Genomic DNA, 23738 nt, shown 5'->3' with positions numbered 1-23738 from the left:
GGACCTCCCTTCCCAGGATTGTCTGAGGGGCTTTACTCAGAAAATGGAGTCCAGGCTACTTTATGAACCTGAAAAGTCATGTACAAATGGTGTTATCGTTGAAAGTCGGATGTAGAAGCGCCAGGAGTAGAAAGCTTAAGGGTTTTGAGGGCTTGAGAGAACAGAGGTGAATCTGAGGTAATTCTCTTCTCATTCGTTGAGTAAATGATGATTTGCTTTGGGACACTGGGGATACTTCCAGAGGACCAGCTAAAAAAGGCCCTTGTCCTGGAACTAGAGGTGGAGGTGAACAGACAGATGATTTCAGAGAGGGGTGAATTGAGGAAAGAAATGAAATGAACCTGGATGATGTGTTAAAGCCTGGGGAGACTCGTTTAGGTGGGGTGGTCAGGGATGGCCTCTCTGAGGAGGTCGTGTTTGAACGCAGGAGCCCAAGGAAGGCATAGTCTTCCTTAGCACCGTAGTAAAGGCCCAGGACGGAAGGCGTTTCGCACGATTGAGAACAGGAAGTCGTGGCTGGAGAGTGGTTGGAGCTAGTGCATTGTCCTTTCCATTGTCCCACTCGAATTCCAGGCTAAAGTCTGTGAAATATGACAGGTAATGGAGAATAAATCTTCATCTTAATAATAAAAATGAAAGACGAGTCAAAATGTACCCATCAAATGAATTATTGATGAATATGTGACTTGAGGGGAAAGCCTCAGGAAATCACTTTACTTCCCGATTCAAATCCCCTGTCAGCCTCTCATAGCCATCTTCAATTCATCAAATATTTGCTGAGCCCCGCTGAGGTATTACCCTGGGCACTAGGTGCTAGGCTGGAAATACAGAGATGACTAAGACACTGATGGTGTCTTACACGTAAATGTGGTGCTTTATACAGGAGTTCTGTTCCTACAGACATACAGTGTTTTAGTGTGAAGCTCATTAGTGTTGTGGTTAACAGGGCCAGCATTTACTAGCTGTGTGACTTTGGGTAAGTTACTTAACTTTTCTGAGCCTCAGTGTCCTCATCTGGACAATAATAGAACCTTCCTTCTAGAATTGATTATTGAATGAGTTAATTAAAGAGCTTAGCAAAGTGCCTGGCACTTAGTAATATTCATAACTGGAGTTATTGTTATCATTATGAAGCACTAGTTGTCTGGTAAAGACATTGGACTCCAGTGAAGTGATTAAATGAAATTTCTAGGCAGTGTGGCGTAGGGGCAAAACGCTGGATTCGGTTACTGGGGTTCTAATTTTGGCTCTTCTTTCTGCTAGTCACTCTGCATCCAGACCAAAAATTTATTTAGTAAAGAAAGTAGTGGAACTAATAGTGGGATGCTTTACAAAAAACTCTTTCAAGCATTACATTATTCAAGCCCCACTAGAACCAATGAATGGTAGAGGCCCTTTTCCTGCTCCTTATTTTAAAACCTTTCTAAGAGTTTTAATGATTTACTTGTTCCTGTACCTCTAGCTCCCTGTGCTCTAAACATACTGGCTTGCCTTCAGTTTCCTTTTGTGGCTTACCTTGACCCCAGGTCCTTTCACTTGCTGATATCCCTGAGGCTAAAATCTTCACATGCTTGCCCCCACACCCAGACCCCAGTCCTGCCACTCTCAGCTCAAGCATCACTTCCTCTAGGAAGACATCTCAGATGCCCACTGCCAGTGTAGGTCAGATTCTTTTATTCTAGCATAACCTTTATCTCACTTTGTAATCATACTCCATTATATAATTGTTTGATATTTGTTCCCCTGCCATGCTATAAGCTTGTGAGAGGAGGAATCATTTCACTCACCATTATATTTCCACCACTTAGCAGAATGCCTGACACTATTTGTTGAATGAATGAATTGATAATTTATGATTTCACTGATAACTAAGTTGCTGCTCATTAATGGTGCCTTTTTATGTGGCGTGTTTGGAAATTCAGATAGCAGTGCCAACAATAAAATGCCTGTTAATGGTATTTAGATAAATTTAGGAAGTGGTCCTTCACAGGTACGGCATTGGGTAGAGACGTGTATATGGATAAGACAACCCAGATGAATCTCTTTTCATCAATTATCAATTTGTCATCAATTGTATGTTGATTTACATTTATTTTTTTAAGACAATAGATCATTTAATAATTAATTGAATTACAAGTTAAATTACATGAACGTTAATGAGTTCACGTGGAACTCATTAATAAATAATCCAAATATAATTGTGTCATTTCATTTGAGAAAGCACCAATGTGATTTTCTTGAAATTAAAAATGCTGGTCTTTGTTTATCACGGGATCTGAAAACAGAGAATCCTTTCTGGGTTTGCAGGGAGTTGGAGTTGAAAGTCTCTGTAGCCATTAATTTTAAATATTTATTTTTTTCAAAGATAAATTGATTCATGCAACAGAATTAATGAAAATCATCTTTTAATTGTTTTAACAAGGTTAAAAGCAGATTTTGCAAAGTATATACCAAGCTTCCACTGAAAAGTCTGGTAAATAGAACATTTTTATTTAGTTATTTTATAAAATACAGATTTTAAAAATAAAATGTTAATCTTTTAAAAGCAGTGACAGTCGCATTTTTATTTAATTCTTTGTTTATTTTGGGGTGTTCCTTTTTTATCCTGTTCTAGGATTTTTTTGTGTGTCATTTATTTATTCAACACCTTTGATTCCTTAAACTAATTATAATTACCAGTATAAGGGTAACCAAAGAATTGATAGTTTAATGAAAAGGCTATGTATTGTCTTACACCATTAACTACTTATTGCTTTCAACAGGTGTATTTAAGGTGAACTTGAAGTTGTGTTTTCATGAACATGCCTTTACAGAAGGAAGAAAAACCTATGTTTAGTGATCTCACTTTATGAGGATTTCTGGGAAGTTTTAACCTTTGTCCAAGGAGTCATGTGACAGTTGCAGTGCCTGCCACTGGAACCTTGAGTGTGTAGCCTTTCTGAGGCTTATACATTTCCCACTTATAAAATGGGGAGGAGAACAACCAACACTGAGATTGGGGCCAGGAGTAGGGGCCACTTGTTGTCCAAATGACATAGAGAATACGGCAAGTGAACCTCTGTGTGGAGCAGCCCTCCTTCAACCTTGGCATGAACTACTGGCCTGTGAGTCTAGCTGCCTGGCTGTCTCATTGGGAATTTTTATCTTTGAGTTCTCTTACCTATGTGCCATACGCTCCTTCAGTCCCAAAGCACCTCATAGACCAGGTACTAATCCCCCTTAATACCACATAGGGAGAATCTATGAAAGAATCCATCTTAGAGCTCACACCTGCTGCAAAACTCCACTGCTAGAGTTTAGTTTAGCTGTTTTTACTTAATTATTGATTATGGGGAATTTAATGTTGACCTTTTTTTCTCCATGTATGATTACCATCTTTCACCTGATGGACACATTTATGCTCTTGTCACGCATTGTAAAAGAAACTCTATTTTATTTTTGGAGTTTTACTTGCCTTCAGCGTAAAATTACTGGAAGCTGAGATCTCTGTGTAATTCCCTCCCATCCTGCCATTCCTTCCGCACATCCCTTGTCACCTACTTCTGTTACCTGCTCCCCATTCTCTCTTCAGGAGCTCTGTACCAAAAGTCAGGACTGCCTAGGAGCAGTGCGACTAGCATAGCTCACAATGGTGATGGGGGGAGTGGACAGGCAGGACAAAAGCCCATAGCAGGGCGTTGGCATGGGGCGTTATCAGGGGGAGAGGAAGCGCAGATGCATACCCCTGGCACCTGGGGGTCTTGGAGTAGAGGGATGGGAGGGGAATTGTTAGGATGGGAAAGGAATAGGCTAGCCAGATGCTCAGCTCTCCTTTCTGATTTACCCCTGGACTCCAGGTAGCCTGTAATGACGAAAGCCAGCCTCAGCGGCAGTGATTTTTAGGGACAATAAAATGACTTCTTTCACTGTAGTAAGAGGCCTGAAGTCCCTTAATAGGAGACAAAGCCTTTCATTCCTTAATTATTGACAGTACCCACAAAAAGTCTAATCCCTGGAAATGTTAAAATGTTGATAGGGCGGAATTTCACTCCAGGTGTAAAAGAGGATATCATTCTCTCCAGTTTGGATTAGCGCGAGGTGTAAACAAAGGTATTGCGGGCCTAAAAAACTGAGTGAATGCTACTGGAGAATGAGGAGAAATGAGAGGTGAGTAGGGTTAGACTCAAACTAGAAGGCTTTGTGGTTTCACTGGGAACCACCTTATTTGCTTTTATTGTTCATGTATTGATAGAAGCATTGCAAAAAATAAAAGTTCCTTAGCTGGCTGCCCACACATATACCTTAAACACTTCAATAACTGCCTACCTCTGTGTACCACTCTCATTCGCTCTCTCCCGCCCTTCCCCATTGCTTCTGCATCTTTATTTGATTAGGTGAGTGAGCCTGGAATTATTGAAAAATCACTTTACCAAGATGAAAAACAGGTACCACAGAGTATAGGTCAGCCCTTGTCTGAAAAGACTAGTAGTTAGAACATGTTTGTTGACTTAATGCAATGCTGATTTTTTCAAATGAAATTTAAATTTATGTTTCTTTTCTGAAGAAGTAAGACAGTCAATTTTTTTCAGAAGAAAATTTTTCAAATGAAAAAATAGCGTTGTATCAAAAGGCATGTACAAGAATGTTCAGGGCGGCCAGATGGCTCAGTTGGCTAGTTGGTGCTCTTAACAAGGTTGCCGGTTCGATTCCCACATGGGATGGTGGGCTGCGACCCCTGCAACTACATTGGAAACTGCAACTGGACTTGGATCTGATCTGTGCTTTCCACAACTAGATGGAAGGACAATGACTTGGAGCTGATGGGCCCTGGGAAAAGACACACTGTTCCCCAATAAAAAAGTGTTAAAAATGTTCATAGGAGCAGGAGTCCTAAGCGCTCCAAACTAGAAACAATCTAAATGTTCATCAGCTATAGAATGGGTAAATAAATTATTGGATAGTCATACATTGTAATACTGTACAATAATGAAAATGAAGTAACTACCCATGGTTATCACAAAAATAATGAGCGAAAGAAGCCAGACATAAAAAATACATTACATACAGCTCAAAAACAAGAAAAACTAATCCATGGTAATATAAGTCAGGAGAAGAGAACAGAAGTAAATGACTATGAGGGGGTAACAAGCAAGACTTTTGGGGTGCTGGTAATGTTTTGTTTTACTGATCTGAGTGGCCATTCACATGTGGGTTCACTTAGTGAAAATTCATGGAGCTGTTTCATTTATGATTTGTGCACTTTTGTATTTGCATGCATGTTTTGTATTGCATGTATTTGCACTCAGTAAAAGTTTTTACTTTAAAAAACAGTAAAATTATCTTTACGATTTTAATCAGTATGATTATTATGTAGGTAAAAATTTAAGGGAAAGTATGTTCAAGTTCCAAAAGAATTGTCATGTTACTGTCTGGGTAGAGGTAGGTCATAAATATATGTGAGCAATACTGAAACATAAGTCACATACAGTAAGTCTTCACTTAACATTGTCGATAGGTTCTGCAACTTGAAGCGAAACATGATGAAACCAATTTTACCATATGCTTATTGATATAGACAAGCGTTAACTTCCTAGGGCAGCTCATCAACATTATAACAGAACAACATAGAAAAAAACTATGATGTTATTTGAGTATCTGCTGTATTTTGGAACTGGTGGTTTTTTAAATGAGTTATTAAATGATAAGACCGGGTCTTATATTAATTTTTGCTCCAGAAGGCACATCAGAGCTGATGGTCCGGCTAGGTCTTATTTTCGGGGAAACATGGTAACTCATTGATACAAGCAATTTGTTCCCTTAGATAATTGCCTGGTCTGTCACTTTTTAAAATTCTCTCCTCTTGACTTCCTTTTCTGTCATACAGAGGGAATATTGTTGTCTTAGAGTCAAGCCAGAGTTGGAAGGCTAGGTCCACTTCTTACTCCTTGGATGACTTGAAACAAGTTGATTAAATTCCGAGTCTCGATTTTTTTTTTTTCTGTCTGTGTTGGTGGAGCTAGTAATACCTACTCAGAAAGTATGTTAAGGATTAAATGATGCCTAGTTCAATTTAAGACACATTGTTGAGTCTCAGGAAATCTACCCTGCTTTCCTTCCATCCGTCTATCCCTGGCTCACACTATTGGAAATGAAGAAAGTTATTAACACTTGGACCCTTTAAGGTGAGGAAAATCACCCACAGTGTACAGTGATTTTTTTTTTTTTTGGGGGGGGGGGAGAGTCTCCACCCAGAAAATTGTATCACTGTTCTGATAGCATAGAACTCTTCCCGGCTGTTCACCACTTAACCCCAGCACACACATATCATTGCTGCCTCTTTCTTATAGTCCAGACTTGTAATAAGGTTCCTGTGGAGGACAGGCAATCACCTGACCCAAAAGTAATCTTTTGAGTGTGAGTAGTGGCAGTGTTTCTGATGACAGGATGTATGAACTTGACCTTAGAGGCATCTCTGTGAGCCTCTTCTGTTGATGAACATATATATTATATGAAATCTGCCACCTGCTGTCCACTTCTGATTTCAAGTCTTGAGCTGTATGTTTCTCTTTATTTTTTTAAATTCTCTTTTAGGCTATCTAGATTCTTCAATTTTTATTTTCCTATGAGTATGAAAAGACTTCTAACAATCATAATATAACAAAATTGGTACTGAATACCTTGTACTTATCAAGACGATCTATTCCCAGTAGGGTTTTACAAACAGTTATTAGGAATTGCTTTATTTTTAGTATTTGTGAGGTTTATTCTAATTCAGACCTTTCATTTTGCCCAGTTGAACAATTTAACAGAATGGATTACAAATGATGTGTGAGCATATAATACATATAAATACAGTTAATTTCATGTGGTTCTTTCGTCAAAATGAGAGACCCATTCCTAAGTATGATACACATTTTACAGTTTGAGTTACTGCTTTCAAATTTCTTTGAGAAAGTAAAAGTGGCACCATTTCCTTGTACCAATAATAGCTACCATGTGTTGCGAGTCTGCTATGTGCCAGGCACAGTGTTAGTTATTAGGCCCTTTATGTACTTTTTAAGATCTAATATTCACAATAACCACATGCATTTCACTATCAGATCAACTTAGTGTCAAAGCCTCAGAACCCAGTATATTTGTTTAGATGACAAAATATCAACAGTAAATATTTTGAATGTTATATAATCGTGGGCCACATAATACATAAATATGAATGATATGAATCAATTGATTGTGAAGGGGAAGGCAGGCTCACCCATTCCTGTCAATGAAGACAGCGTTTCCTTGTCCCAGGGCTTGTTTTTTGTTATTTGAGACCCTGGCTCTTAAGCCTGCCAGGCCCTGTGAAGAGCATAGCTGAGGTGTGTAGAAACTAACTGAGGATTCAGGTGTTCCCAGTTGGAGCCCAACTTCCACTGCAGTGGAGTCTGTCTGTAGCTCTGCTTGACTAAAGAAACACTGGTTGCAAAGTTTAGTCAGCTGTATACACTTTTTGTCAGCCTAGAAGAGTTATTCAGAATCACCATTGTGTTCTCTGCTTCTTTGTTCTTAAGAGTGATATTGATCTAGTTGTATTTGCAAGAATTTGTTATAAAACCTACCACCACATAAGGCCAAGCAATAATAATTTTACTTCCATCATTCTGTGGTCTGTATTAATAGTTTTTATATACTATGCCTTGTTATCATTTCTGTGCTACATAGGAAAAACTCACTAGTTCAATTTAAGTATAAGCCTCTGCCTTCATTCCCTAGTCTTTCTTGCCACCACTTTCTCACTGGCCTCCCATGTACAGTTTCCTTTTCTATCATCTCCACACTGTTGCCCAAAGGATTTTTTTGAAGATCCAAACGTGATCGCTTCATTTGTCTGCCAAAGCTCTCCGTTGTCTCCAGCGTCAGCCTCTCTCTTCCCCGGACCTCTCCAATAATTAGCTTGCCAGCAGTTTCTCAGTATGCCATTTTCCTTCATACCTGTCAATTTGTATGAGCTGTCCTGTCTGCTTAGAACTCTCTCCCCGTCTTCCCTCTTTACTTCCCTGAATTTCTACTCTTCCATCAAGACCCAGTTTAAATAGCTCCTCTCCTAGAAAATTGTTATTGGCTCCCGCAGTCAGAGGGTGACGCTTCTTCCTTTGGACACTCATTGTAACATTTACGTTGTGCAGCTATTACTGGTTTCCTTCTAAAGTTCTTCAAGGACAAGGACTTTCTCCTCTTCCTCCTTTTTTTCCTTATTGGTCTTATTAATTCTCAGCAGTTTATTGACTTTCACATAAGTTCCCTAAAAAGGATTGGTGGTGATTGAACTTGATTAGTTTAAAGCTACCATAGGAAAATATTTTGTAGCAGACTGTACCGTGTTTCCCCAAAAATAAGACCTAGCCGGACAATCAGCTCTAATGCATCTTTTGGAGCAAAAATTAACATAAGACCCAAACTTATTTTACTAGAAGACCGGGTCTTAATATAATATGATATAATATAATATCGGGTCTTATATTGTTTCTTGCTCCAAAAGATGCATTAGAGATGATTGTCTAGGTAGGTCTTATTTTCAGGGCAACATGGTACGTATATGTGTGTATGTATATATATATATATATATATATATATATATATATATATATATATATATAAGATACTTGGTCCTATAGCTCTTTTGGCAACTAATTAGGTTCTTTTCTGCGAACATTACTGTATGGGGGTCAATATTCCAGGGTTAGGGAACTTAGTGGGTCCAGCATCAGCCTTTGAAGCCCTCAAGTTTCTCTACCAAGAGCAATGTTAGTGCTCTGTCCACGGTGCTTATTAATACAGTGCCTGGTGTATAGTAACCATTCAGTGTTAGTTACTATCAGTATTACTGTTTCCCTGAAAATAAGACCTAGCTAGACAATCAGCTCTAATGAGTCTTTTGGATCAAAAATTAATATAAGACCGGGTCTTATATTATAATGTATATAGTCAACAAAGAATTGATAATCCAGAATATTTTCTAAGCTTAACAGGTTAACTACTACTTCTCTGTGATCTGATATCTATAATCACTGGTCATTCCCCTATCTTGGAGCCCCTAAGTCCTATTGGAAGTTGATTGATCCTGCCAGTTTAGTGTTTAAGTGAGTCATTACAGACAATTTTGTGTTACTAAGTTACCTCTATCAGGCAGCCAGTCATCTATAAATAAAATCCACTTCAACTCAGAACTTCTTAAGGATCAAACTCTCTCTTTTAGGGAAACCCAATAGAAAGATAATGCCTTTCTAGTACTCTATTTCTATACTGCCCAATAATAATATTTCCTGATGATATTTCTGAGGTATTCAAATTCATATATTTCTTGCACCAAACTGCAGTTAATAACAGCAACAGAAATGCTAATAACACCTAAAAGTGATAAAATTAATAGCTGCAGCTGCATATTTGGATTTTATTTCTTAATATGTAATATCTTTTGGCTATATCCATTTTATTTCTCAGAGAGCTCTTATTTACTGTTTTGAGGGAGGGGAAAATGAAACTCTAGACTTTTCATATGCAATAATTGTGTTTTTTAAACAATAGTTGACTTTTTTGGTATATATGAAGTGATGCTTTTTTCCTCTGTTAGTTGAAACCAAACTGTAACAAATAGACCAAAGTGTTTCTCTGTGCTTTTTTCTTAGAAACAAAGAAAAACAAATAAAAGCTTTAACTACTTATCAAAAGAATGAATAATCAGAAACACTACCTCCGCAGTTTCAGACTTTGTCCTGTTATATGTGAAGATGAATCCCCGACACTGGTGATCTGGTATCATTGCAGTAGTTGGGGCAGTACTTGCTGTTCTAGGATTTTGACCCTGTGAAGGCAGGGGCCAGTTATTTTACATTTGGCAATCATGGTTTTGTGCTCCCATTTCTCTCATCGCCATTTTAACACCAAAATAGAAGGGGCTATCTAATAGTGAATAGAATAATATAGAAAGTTACCAGAGAGTGAAAGAGCTTCATAGAGATCAGAGCTTATAATACTTTAGGTAAGAACTACAGGAAAACATTTTATAAAATTGCATTGCAAAATAGTCCGTTTGTGATTGAGGAAGGACCAAGCAAATGAACTGTGTGTGCATTTGTGTATATTACACACTTGGTAGTAACGTAGTTTTCCTATGTCAATGCTGGAACTAGACCAGAGCTTTGTTCTGTTAACTGTGGGACCTGTGCAGTCAATAATGAAGTCTTTCTGATTTGTCCAGGAATTAGATACAAAGTGGAATCCCTTTATCCTGAATTCTTTGTGGTAAGGTTAATGGAAAGGGTTTAGGGACTACTCAGGGGAGCTATGTTTTATGACCTGGAGGGATCGGTCTGTTTCATCAGTAGTGCTAGCACTCAAATGATCCTGATCCAGGAGGTTAGCATAGTTTTTGCTCTTTAGGTAATCTTCCTCAATTTTTATAAATGATAGCACTATGTTTTCTATGAATAGAATGCTGAATTATCTGGTTTTCTAATGAGGATTTAAATTTTTAATGAGGACTTAAAAATATAAATTGATAAATTTATGGGTGCCATGTTCTTAGCCCACTTTAGTAATACAGTCTCCTTTTCTTTCTTTCTTAGTGATAGTATTTGCCTTTTAATCTATGAATGAGGTATGTTAGCACCTGGGCAGGGTTTTACTTCTCACATTGCCACTGGTAACAGAAGGATAGTTGATAGCAATCTAGTGCTGTGTATCTGAAGTTGATCTCACACCTTTCTCAGGTAGCCACCTTCTTGCTCAGCATACTGTGACAGGGAGCTATCCAAAAAAGTGTGATTCCCACCTCCCTGAGAGGTGAACCACGCTGTTACAACCCAAGAGACATAATAATTAAAGTTCCAAATTTGTCTTTTTCTATATTTACCAAGGGAAGGCTTGTTTCCAAATTGAAATGGTTCTACTAATTTTGTACCTGTAATTGAGGAAGCTGATGCAGCATATCCAGCTGTGCTTAGCCTACTTGCTCTGTCTTCTGTGGAAGGTGTCATATCTGCACAAGACAGTAACAAAGATGCATTTTGATTGCTGATATTTTTCAAGTAGCCCGGTTTCTCCCCACCTGATAGAAGTTGCTGCATCTTTCCAAACAGGTTCTCTAATGATCTTGCTTCACCATGGCTACAAATATGGAGGGGCTGGTTCAGCACAGAGTGGGGACCCAGCAGGTGGCTGAGGTGAGTGACGGGCTGGCACAATAGCTGGCACCCTTGCTTTTGAAAGGCAAAGTACATCAATGTGCTCTATTGTTTGAAAACAGTCCCAGTGAAGTCAACATGTGATCTACATCCAAAGCAGGGTACTGCCATAGAGGACAAAAGGAAAATGACAGGAACATTCACTCCTACCATTGCTTTGCATGAGTAGTGTGACCTAGCTGCATACAATAAAGTGACTTTAAAAACTTTCACCTTGAATCAAAAACTAAAAGAATCTGATGCTTATCGAGCTGGTCAGCATAGTTCTAACTCCAAGGTTCTGTCTTCCTTTATTCTACATTTGATACTTTGTTAATACTGTGGTATGGTAGAAAGCCCAGTTCTGTGCAGTCTGCAGTAATTATTGACCATCTAACATGTACTAGGGATTTTGCTGTGCTGAGAAATACGGAAATAAATGAGCCATATGTCCTTCCTTTAGCATTCTCAGAGCCTCGCTAAGGAGTATTTATAAAACAGGGTGAGAAGTATAATTTCATGTGAGGAAGGTGATCCTAGAGATGGGTCTTGAATGACAAGCATCTGTCAGATAGACCTAACGAAATTGGGGGCAGGGGGAACTTTGTGGCAAATGCTGGGGAGGGCGTCCTAAGTCAGAAACCTATGTAAAGATAGGACAGGGGCATGAAATAGTTTGGTGTGTTCAGGCAACTTGAGGTGTAAAGGAGGGAAAGTAGGGCCAGATCTTCGCACTCTGTACCAGGTCCTATGCAAAGTCTTCAATCCTTACAACAACCTTTTGAAGTTAGCATGATCCTTATTTCCATCTCGTAAGTGAGGAAACCAAGGCTCAGAAGCAAGTGACTGGCCAAAGGCACACTGACCCAGTTGTTTCACCCCTTCCATCGTTCCTCCGATAAACCATGCATCATACTGTAACCAGGAGCCATTAGAAGGGTTCAGACTTGCATTTTTACACCAGTACTGATATTTCTAGGGCGAAGATGCAAATTTACCAAAGAATGGACATTAAAGAAAAGGATTTTTTAAAATAAAACTTAAGTACATAAATGCCAGTTTAAACCAACAAAAGTAGTGAGAGGATTTTTCAGATTTCAGATTAACCATTAACTTTAAGGCAACAGTATAACTAATCATGCCCGTTCCCCCAGCAAATGATTGATATTAACTGAAGATGAAAGCAGATGGATGTCATACCTTTTTTAATATTATATTTTTGAAAGGGCTATCAGAGCTGTTAAAAATAAATGCTTGTGATTATTTGTTGCTTTAGTTTCTGATGGGAATAATTACTTTGAAAAATATTTCCCCCCCAAATATTTAGAGTTATTTTGCATTTAATAGTTTCCAGTTGAGGCTGCTTTGGAGACTGTTGAGTACATGGATCACTGCCCTAAAGAGGTCATTCAGTTCACAAACTCATCCTAGAAAAAGTGCTACATACCTCATGCTGAATATCACTGCAGTCACCTTCGAAGTATTCCCCGTGGGAAGCTATGCACCGACGCCAGCCCCTAGTCCAACCTTCAAGGCAATTTTGGATCTCTTTTTCTGGAATGGCCATCAGAGCAGCCGTTGTATTACCCTTGATGTCCTGAATATCATCAAAATGTCTTCCTTTCAATGTTTTCTTTATCTCTGGGTAAAGAAAGAAGTCATTGCGGGCCAGATCAGGTGAGTAGGGAGGGTGTTCCAGTACAATTATTCAGTTACTGGCTAAAAACTCCCTCACAGACAGTGCCGTGTGAGCTGGTGCATTGTCGTGATGCAAGAGCCATGAATTGCTGGCGAAAAGTTCAGGTCGTCTAACTTTTTTATGCAGCTTTTTCAGCACTTCCAAATTGTGAACTTTGTTAACTGTCCAGTTGGTCCAAATTCATAATGAACAATCTCTCTGAAATCAAAAAAGGTTAGCAGCATCTTTGGGACAAGTTCTCAAACTTAATTGTCTAACCTGGTATGTTTACACAATGGAAGTTGAGGTGACTTGACAGATCTTGGCAAGGTTTCCATTGGCCTGGGGCGGTGTAAGGGACTCTCATCCATCAGATGCTCTTTGAACAGGAAGATCCTGTCACCACTGAGAAAATAGCCAAATTCTTACCATGCCATTACTCTTTTTATCATCAAGGCTTGCATCACCATTGCAGAAAACTTAACACTTCCATGTGAAGGAATGTTTAAAAATGGGACTTTCCCAGTTCCTGAACAAAACTCAGTATTGGCAAGGCTACATCATTTTTTGTTTTTTTTTAAGATTTCATTGGGAAAGGGGAACAGGACTTTATTGGGGAACAGTGTGTACTTCCAGGACTTTTTCCAAGTCAATTTGTTGTCCTTTCAGTCTTACTTGTGGAGGGCGCAGCTCAGCTCCAAGTTCAGTTGCCGTTGTAGTTGCAGGGGACGGAGCCCACCATGCCTTGCGGGACTCAAGGAGTTGAACTGGCAACCTCGTGATTGAGAACCCACTGGCTGGCCCATGTGGGAATCGAACCGGCCTTCGGCTTTAAGAGCACGGAGCCGCCTGAGCCACCGGGCCGGCCCAAGGCTACATCTTTAAGTGGGAGAAAGCAAAGTCATTGTTCAGTTTTCAGGTTTCCAAAGTCCTGGAAAGACCAACACATTACATTAAATTTTTTTATTCTGCACTCTTGAAAACTGGTCATTTTAAGTTTTCTTTTTCTTATCAAATTAGTACATATACAAAGATTTTTAAAGTTGCCCAGTATTGTGTTTGGCTTGAAACGGAAAACAGCTCCTGTACCACCCCCACCCTTCTAAATTTGATTTCTTCTGTTATTTACCTTTTTACTTCTAAAAATATCCTTACCCTATTTTGTTTTATTTTGTTTTTAAATCAGTGCAAGATATCCTTTTTTGGGAGGGAGTTGTTTTTTTTTTTTTAATTGTAAAATATAAAATATATCTTATAACCATTTTTAAGTGTAACATTCTGTGGCATTAGAATGTACAGTTCACATTATTCTGCAACCATCACCACCAACCATCTCCAGAACTTTTTCATCTTCCCAAACTGAAACTACCTTAACACTAACTCCCATTTTCTCTTCCCACAGCCTTTAGCAACCACCATTCTTTTTCTATGAATTTGACTACTCTAGCTACCTCATATAAGTGGAATCATTCAATATATCTGTCCTTTTGTGACATGCTTATTTCTGTTAGCTAATGTCTTCAATGTTTATGCACGTTGTAACATATATCAGAATTTTCTTCCCTTTTAAGGCTAAAAAATATTCCATTGTATGTATATATCACATTTTGTTTTATCAGTTTATCCATCCATGAACACTTGGGTAGCTTCCACCTCTTGACGGCTGTGAATAATGCTGCTATGAACATGAGTGTGCACATGTTTTCTCAAGTCCATTCTTTCAGTTCTTTTGGGTATATACCCAGAAGTGGAATTGCTAGATCTTAGGGTAATTTTACGTTTAATTTTTTGAGGAACCACCATACTGTTTTCCATAACAGTTGCGCCCGTATTACATTCCTACTAGCAGTGCACAAAGGTTCTAATTTCTCCACATTCTCTCACCAATATTTGTTAGTTTTTGGTTTTGGGATGTGTGTGTGTTTTTTTATAATAGCTATCCTAAAGCATATGATATATCTCATTGTGGTTTTGATTTATTTTTCCCTAATGACTAGTGATGTTGAGCAGCTTTTCATGTGCTTATTTGCTCTTTGTATGTCTTTAGAGATTTTTATTCAAGTCTTTTGCCCATTTTTAATTGTGCTGTTTTCGTTGTTAAGTTATAGTTCTTTATATATTCTGGATAGCCAACCCTTATCAAATACATGATTTGCAAATATTTTCTCTCATTCTGGGTTGTTTTTTCACTTTTTTGATAGTTCTCTTTCATGCAAAATGTTTTTAGTTTTAATGAAGTCCAGTTTATCTTATTTTGTGGTTGCCTGTGCTTTTGGTGTCATATCCATGAAACCGTTGCAAAATCCAATGCCATGCTTTTCCACTATGTTTTCTTCTATGAGTTTTATAGTATTAGCTTTTGTTTAGTTTTATGATCCATCTGTATATGGTATAAGGTAGGTATGAGTCCAATTTCATTCTTTTGCATGTGGATAACCAGTTTTTCTAGCACTGTTTGTTGAAAAGACTGTCATTTCCTGCACTGAATAGTCTTGGAACCTTTTTCGAAAATTATTTGTATATGCAAGGATTTATATCTGGGCTCTCCTTTTTTTTTTAAATTATGGCAAAAACCATATAACATAAAATTTACCATCTTAACCATTTTTTAAATATACAGTTCAATAGTATTAAGTATATTCACATTGTTGTAAAATGGGTCTCCACAACTTTTTTATTTTGTAAAACTAAAACTATATTTATTAAACAACAACTCCCTATTACCCTCCGCCCGCAGCCCCTGGTAGCCACCATTCTACTTTCTATGAATTTGACTACTTTTTATACCTCATATAAGTGGAATCATAAAGAACTTGTGGTTGGGTGGTTTTTGTTTATTTGTTTTTGTGACTGCCTTATTTTGCTTAGCATAATATCCTCAAGGTTCTGAGCTCTATTTTTTTCCATTGGTCTATATTTCTGTCTATCCCACTATCACACTGGTTTGATTGCTGTAGCTTTGCAAGTCTTAAGCTTTAAAGTGAGGAAGTTTCAGACATCCAACTTTGTTCTTACTTTTCAGGATTGTTTTAGCAATTTGGGTCCCTAATGGATTGGTCCATCCAATCCATTAGGATGGATTTTTCTATTTCTAGAAAAACCGTTGGGATTTTTTTTTAAGAGAGATTACATTGAATATTACATTGAATCTGTGGTATTGACATCTTTAAAACATTAAGTCTTCCAATCTACGAACACAGGATGTCCTTCCATTTATTTCTTTAATTTTTTTCAGCAGTGTTCTGTAGTTTTCAGTGTACAAGCCTTGCATGGTTAAGTTTATTCCTAAGCATTTTATTCTCTTTGATGCTATTGTAAATACTAGAATTATTTTCTTAATTTCCTTTTAGCATTGTTCATTGTTAGTGTATAGAAAAGTAACTGATTTTTATATGTTGATTTTCTATCCTGCAACTTTGCTGAATTTTTGTATTGGTTCCAACCATTGTTTTTGTGTGTGCATGTGTGGAATCTTTAATGTTTTCTATATGGAAGATCATGTCATCCATGAATAGAGATAATTTTACTTCTTTTCCAGTTTGGATGCCTTGTGTTTATTTTTCTTGCCTAATTGTTCTGGCTAGAACTTATAATACAATGTTGAACAGAAATGATGAAAGCAGGCATGCTTGTCTTTCTGATCTAAAAGAAAAATTTTTCAGTCTTCACAAAATGTGATGTTAGTTAGAGCTGTTCAAATATGAGCTATATTATGTTGAGATAGTTTTCTTCTATTCCTAGTTTGTTGGCTGCTTTAATTGTGAAAAGATGTTGAATTTTGTCAAATGCTTTTTCTCCATCAATTGAGATGATCTTGTGGGTTTTTTTCTTCCATTCTGTTAATGGGGTCTATTGCTTTGATTGATTTTTGTATGTTGAACCATGTTTGCATTTCAGGAATAAATCCCACTTGGTCATGGTGTGTAATCTTTAAAATATGCTGCTGAAATCAGTTTGCTAGTATTTTGTTGGGGAATGTTGTGTTGGTATTCTTAAGGAATATTGGTTCTGTAGTTTTCTTTTTTTGTAGTGTCTTTGACTGATTCTGGTATCATCAAGGCAATGCTAGCCTCATACAGTGAGTTTGGGAGTGTTCTCTCTTCATTTTTTGGTAAGAGTTTGAGAAGAATGAGAAGTATTGGTGTTACTTCTTTAAATGTTTGGTAGAATTCACCCACTCTGGACCAGGGCTTTTTGGAGGGTGGTAACTGATTTAATCTTCTTACTAGTTATGGATCTATTCAGATTTTCTCTTCATGATTCAGTCTTAGTAGGTTCTATGTTTGTAGGTATTTGTCTATTTTATCTAGGTTATTCAGTTTGTTGGCATACAGTTGTTCATCACACTCTCATAATCCTTTTTTATTTCTGCAAAATTAGCAATATTTCCGCTTTCATTTCTGGGGTTAGACATATTTTGTCTTATCATTATGGATGAAGAAACTTTAGTTTTCATTCAGTGTCTCACACTCCCACATCTTTTCCCTTCATTTTTCCTGTAAAATTATATCCTCTTTGCATAAATTAAAGTTCTACTACCTGATTATACACTATAACAAATAGTTCCTAGTGTCTCCAGTATAATTGTAAAATCCTCTAAATACTATTTTCCATACAAATACATGGAAATTCGTTTCCTTTTATTCTCGTGAAAACATTCCTTCTAAAAGCCTTCTGACCTCCTGCCCCAGTCCTTACTAATTGCTTTTTCAGCTCACTGCACAAGTGTCATCCTTTACTTCTCTCTTGTTTTGGACTCTGTGTTTCCTTCAGACCATGTTTTCTCCTTTTTTAAAAAAATGGAAATAACATGCTCCAGTAGCTTCCTAGGGAAGCATGCCATCAGAGATGAATTGTTTTTAAATCTTATTTTATCTAAACATGCTTTTATTTACACCCACATGCCTGATTGATGGTTTGGAAATAGAAATCTAAGTTGAAAATAATTTTACCTCAAAATTCAAGGCATCGTTTTATTGTCTGTCCAGCTATGAGTGTCGCTTTAGAGAAGGCCATTCATATTCTTGATCTTTGTAGGTGTTGCGTGCGCGCGCGAGCGCGCCTCTCTCTCGCTCTTTTATTCTCTCTTGGCCTTTACTTCTTTACCCCATTGTTAAGATCTTTTCTTCATCCTTCTTGTTCTGTAATTTCACAGTAATCTCTCTTAGTGTACTTATTTTGTCATACATTGTATTGGGCATTCAACAGGTCCTTTCCATCTAGAAACTCATGTCCTCCTGTTCTAGGAAATTGTTCGGTACCAATTCTCTGATCATTCCTTACCTCAATATTTTTCTAGTCTCTGTCCAGAACTCCTAATTGATTAACTATTGGATTTCTTGAACTATTCCTTTCATTTCCCCATATTTTCTCCCAATTTCCAATTCTTGTCCACTTCTTCTATTTTCAGGGAAATTTCCTGACGTAGGTCTGTCTTCCGCACTTACCAGTTGCTTGAGCATATTATTTTAACCTTGCTGTGCCAGTTTCTCCAACTGTCAAATGAAGCTAATAATTGTACTTATTTTAGAGAATCATTGTGAGAATTAAATGAATTAATGCACATAAAACATGGCATATAGCAAGTACCATATTTTGCTGTGTATAATGCACACTTTTTTGCCCAAATTTGTTAAAAATAAGGATGTGCATTACATATATATGGGTAGTACTAATTCTATATCTATATGTTTTTAATTCTTTTAGTTATGTTTATGAGTTAAAAGTGTAACTCTAGAAACCAATAACGATACCGTATGCAAAATAATACCCTGGAATACGATAATTGGTTTTGTTGAATTTAGGACTAACTTGCAACGACGAAGAATTCTTGGCCTTCTGTGATGCATAAATATCGTAAATTTGTTACCAGTACATAAAATTTCTTGTACTTTTTATCTATTGTGTTTTGTAATTATTTGTTACAGCAAGTTTCTTGTATCATAATACGTTACAAAATAAATGCTGAAATCCCTTTATGATACAAAAAACAAGTACCTAAATGTAAACAAATAAAAATTTGAATTAAAAAATTAAGACGAAATATATTTTTCCCTGAAAGTTTGGGCCAAAATGGGTGTATATTATACACGGGAGAGCATTATACACAGCAAAATACGGTAATACATTGTGGCAAATAGTAAGCACCCAGATCCTTCCTAATGCTGCTGTCCTCTCCTTGTTTATTCAACTTTGTTTTCGTTTTTGCTACCTTCATTTTAGGGACCTGTTTTTCTCTTTATAGCAACTTTTTCTTTCATAATTGAAACTTTATTGGCTTTGAGAATCAATACACAGACGTTTTTCAATTTGCACCCAATTCTTAATGTATGTACTGAATGTTATATACTGAATATCTAAAAAGCCATGTAGTTGTAATTGTTTTCTAAACAGTTGTTCCAGCTCAAAATTTGGAAACAAAATTTCCTTCAGACGATATCAAGTACCAGTATCTTCCAATGTTGATAAGCTGTTACGTTAAGTCCCACTATGAGTAATTCACTTTAGTATCATGCGTACTCAAATTTTCAATCTTTCACAGCATATTAACAGAGTTACTAGGAAAACTGGACTAGCATCACCCAAAGATCTAAAGAGAGTGCACTGGATTCTGACATAGAGAGAGCCAAGATCAAGGAGTGGTTTTCTTGAGGAAACAATTCTAGAACAACATGGGATTAGAAGTCATTTAAAATGTTCACGGCATGTTAAATGCATGACTGTGACTTCAGATTGCCATTTAATATGCTTTGTATGACAAGATAAAAAACTACCCCATCTATGAAATGTTAAGTCGACACCCAAGACAATCAAAGCTCCTACATTCACTATCCCACTATTTTTTACTTGTATCAAAAAATAATCAACCAGCAAATGATTTCACCTCTCAAAATTTTACATTTTAAAAATGGGATAAGGTGGGATTCCCTCCTTAAAAATGTATCTGAACATTTTTAAGCTACTAAAAAAAACTTGCAACAAAATAGTTGATAAAATAATCCTCTGGATTTTACAAGAAGGGAGACAAAGACCACTGATGAGAGCAGGTATATGATTTTAATCAGATTTGGCTTCTTTCTCTCCTGCTTTATCAGAAGCTGGACTCGCCTGTTTTTCTGCGAGTAAACCTTGAGTTTCTTAGTAAGCCACTTCCGCCTGTTTTCCCTTTGCTTCTCTTTTCTCTTTTGTTCTTTTGTCGGGGCAGGGGGCGGAGGTCTGAAGTGATCCTTTCCTGCCGCCTTTTGTGGCTTCGTTTCCACTTTCGCAGGAGCAGGTTTAGCTGACAACCTCGCCCATCTCTTGGGCCCCTCCTCCCCTGCTCCTTCTGCGAAGCTGACCTTCGTTTGAGCACGGTGGTGGCGCGGGGCAGTCGCGTGCCGGGGCTGGGAGCCGGGGTCCCAGAGCTAGAGGCCGGGAGACTGCGCCATAGCCTGGGAAAGCTGGGCCCAGCCGCGCTCCATCTGCAGTGGGAGCTGCTGCGATCGGCGGCGGGGGCGGTGGGAGAACTGGAAGCAACCATATGATAACTTTTTCTCGTCTTGTGGATGAATAGCTTGGTCTGTTTCTATGAGGATGGCAACTGCAGCGTTTTTGTTTTTGTTTGTTCTTTTTTCTTCAGTTTTCCTTTGCTTCTTACATAGTTGCTGTTTTTTCCAAGTTCCTTTTTGGTTTTTTTTTAGTTGCTTTCCTCAAATAGTTAATGATGCTTCTTAAATTGGTTCACATTAAAGAATGAAGAACTTAAAATGAAAACAAAAATAAAAGGTTTTTTTGTACATGAGTATGGCTTGTCAACTAGTTTGGTTTTACTTTGGGGTGATTAGATAGGCACCCACACATTTTGTTGCGAAGGGTGCCCCAGATGTCACTATCTAAACGTTTCTTTTCGAGGGCCATTCAGTTTTTCCAGGCAAGAATTCACTTTCCTGTCTGAGGGGTCGTAGATGCCTTGTTGCCAGTATTTTTATTGTTGATTTTAAAGCTATGGCTTTCCTTGTCTTGAAAGGAATGCTTTCAACAATTCATTAATAGGTATGGTTTTGCAATGAGCCTTTATTCTTTATTAGGTTAAGGACATTCTCTTCTGTTCCTAGTTGGAAGAAAAGTTGTTCCGTTCACTAGATGTGGGATTTTATCACTTTTTTCCCCTTTTATGGGCATCTACTGAAATGATCATATAATCTCTCTTTTGATCAGTTAATATGGTGAATTAGATTGATTTTGTAATGTTAAACCCATCTTGTTCTGGATTTAATCTCAACTTAATCATCACACACACACATGCTTTATTCAGTTTGCTAACCTTTTGTTTCAGAATTTTCCATTTGTGTTCATGAGTAAAATTGACTTTTAATTTATCTTATGTTTTAGTTTTAAGGTTATGCTAGCTTTAGAAAATGAATTAGGAGAAGGTTCCTTCCTTTTTTACTTTCCATAATAATTTATGTAAAATTGGGATTATTTGGTCCTTGAATGCTTGTAGAACTCAACAGAACTACTAAGGCTTGGAAAGGTTTTTAACTACTGCTTTGATTTCTTTAATGCTGAAAGGACTATTCAGATTTTTAATTTGTAATTGACTTTTAATGTTACACCTTTTTCTAAAAATTTGTTTTGTCCAAGTTTTCAAATTTATTAGCATATAGTTGTTCAGTTATTTTATATTTTTAATGCTTGAAGCATCTCTAGTTATAACCCTTTTCATTCCTAATATTATTTGTGTCATCTCTTTTTATTCCTTGATTGGTTTCACAAAAGAGTTGTTTTATCTCCAAATAGTTTTTTTTTTTCCTTCTCCTTTCTTGACACTTATCTTCACATTCTTTTTCTAAATTCTTAGGATGGATCTTAGATTGCTGATTTCTCAGCCTTCTTTTCTAATATAAACAATGGGCTGCATATATTGTCTTCTGAGTACAGCTGTAGCCACCAATCATTAATTTTCCAATCATTTTAGATTATTTTGCATTTCTTGAATTTTCTGTGAAAGGAATCATGCAATATGCACCCTTTTTTGGTCTGGCTTCTTTCATTCAGCATAATTATTTTGAGAGTTATCCATGTACATATGTATCATATGTATCAGTAGTTCATTCCTTTTTATGGTATATCCAGTGTATGGATATACAATTTCTTTTTGATCCATTTACCTATTGATGGACACTTGGGTTATTTTCATTTTTTTACTATTAGTTTGGTGCAAAAGTAATTGCGGTTTAAAAGGTTAAAAATAATTGCAAAAACTGCAATTACTTTTGCACCAACCTAATATAACTAAAGATGCTATGAACATTGTGTAAAAGTGTTTGTGATAACATGCTTTTATTTCTCTTGGGTAGATAGCTAGGAGTGGACTTGCTGTGTCACGTGACAATTTTTAAGAAACTTCCAGATTGTTTTTCAAAATAGTTGTACTCATATATTTCTACCAGCAGTGTACAGGAGCTCCAGTTGCTCTAAGTCCTTGCCAACGCTTGCTATGGTCAGACTTTTAATGTTAGGCATTCTGGTCGATGTATACTGTGGTCTTAATTTGCGTTTCTCTAATGACTAATGAAGTTGAACACCTTTATGTTTGCTTATTTGCCATCTGTATGTCATCTTTGATGAAGTAGCTGATAAATCCTTTGTCTATTTTAAAAATTGAGTTGTTTACTGTTAGTGAGTTTTGAGAGTTCTTTATATATTCTGTATACGTGAATTTACCTTTATCAGATAAACGGTTTCCAAATATTTTCTCCAAGTCTGTGGCTTACCTTTTCATTTTTTTAACAGTATCTCTAGAAGAGCGGGTATTTTTTTAATTTTGATAAAGTCTAATTTATCAATTTTTTATTTTATGAATCATGCTTCTGATACCATATCTAAAAATTTTCACCTAACCCAAAGTCGCGAAGATTTTCTCCTGTGTTTTCTCTAGAAGTTTCTGGGTTTATAATTATCTTTTTATTTTAAACTTAATTACAATATAAACAGAAAATCCAGTCTGTATGATACCAATTCTCTGAAATTTGTTTACTTTTAGTTTGGTGTGTTTACCTTCCAGGCTTTTTTCCTAAGTGTTTTTGTTCATGTGTGTGTAACTATAGAAATATAGAGGTTTTTAAATTTAACATAAATGAAATAACACAAGATATGGTGGTCTGCAAGTTGCTTTTTTTTTTACTTTGTCTCAGATATAAAAATATACATAATTCTTTTTACTATAATGTAGTATTACATAGATTAGAGCTATATTTATTTAGTCACTCCATTACAGCAGCACATTTAAGTTGTTTCCAAATTTTCTTGAATGCAAATAATACTGCAACAAACATCTTTGTATATGCTGTCTCCTTGGGCTCACATGTGTGGGTATATTTCTGTAGACTAGAAGTGGAATTGCTGAATAAAAAGTTATCTGGGTTCGATTTTATCTTCCACATTTTTACTTTTTTGTTTCTTTTTTTAACAGTGTTATAGCAATCACATAGCCTTATATGCAAAGAAGTAGCTGGGCCATTGATTAGCTCAGTTGTTTATTCAGCAAGCATTTATTGAGTATATACTGTGTGACTCTTCCTTCTGGGTTTTCAGTTCCTTTAGAACCAGTGCCCCATTTTTATTGCAGTATTTTTTTAATGACCCTTTAACTATGCCAAAATGATATTCATAGGAAACATTTATACACAAATAACTTCAAGAAAATCAGTATAGTGCAGTAACTATATGCAGGATAAATAAAAGGAAAGTAACTTATAAAGTAAGTAATATGTATTTCATTTAAAAACTCAGACACAGCTACCGTGTTTCCCTGAAAATAAGACCTAGCCAAAGCATCAGCTCTAATGCATCTTTTGGAGCAAAAATTAATACAAGACCCAGTCTTATTTTACTAT

At 36.8% G+C, this 23738-nt stretch overlaps 1 protein-coding gene across 8 annotated transcripts in view; it reads left to right on the top strand.

The window, feature by feature from the left end:
• Positions 1-23738, top strand: part of NR2C2 (nuclear receptor subfamily 2 group C member 2) — a 72151-nt gene that overhangs the window by 1298 nt on the left and 47115 nt on the right. For 4 of the 8 annotated variants that reach the window (XR_013994836.1, XR_013994837.1, XM_081071662.1 and 1 more), the window contains exon 2: positions 11100-11183. The exons of 3 other annotated variants lie outside the window; for them this stretch is intronic. Coding sequence is in view for 2 of the 5 variants with exons in the window: in XM_081071662.1 (XP_080927788.1) it covers positions 11124-11183 (60 nt within the window). In the remaining 3 variants the exon portion in view is untranslated. Of the gene's footprint in view, positions 1-101; positions 178-11099; positions 11184-23738 lie in introns of those variants that run through there. One more of the 8 variants, XM_081071664.1, reaches the window with a different exon arrangement.

Source organism: Rhinolophus hipposideros (genome assembly GCF_964194185.1).
Source record: "Rhinolophus hipposideros genome assembly, chromosome: 14".
Lineage (NCBI taxonomy): Eukaryota > Metazoa > Chordata > Mammalia > Chiroptera > Rhinolophidae > Rhinolophus > Rhinolophus hipposideros.
The sequence above is the reverse complement of the archived record's forward strand: the minus strand, read 5'-3'. Positions and strand labels throughout refer to the sequence as shown.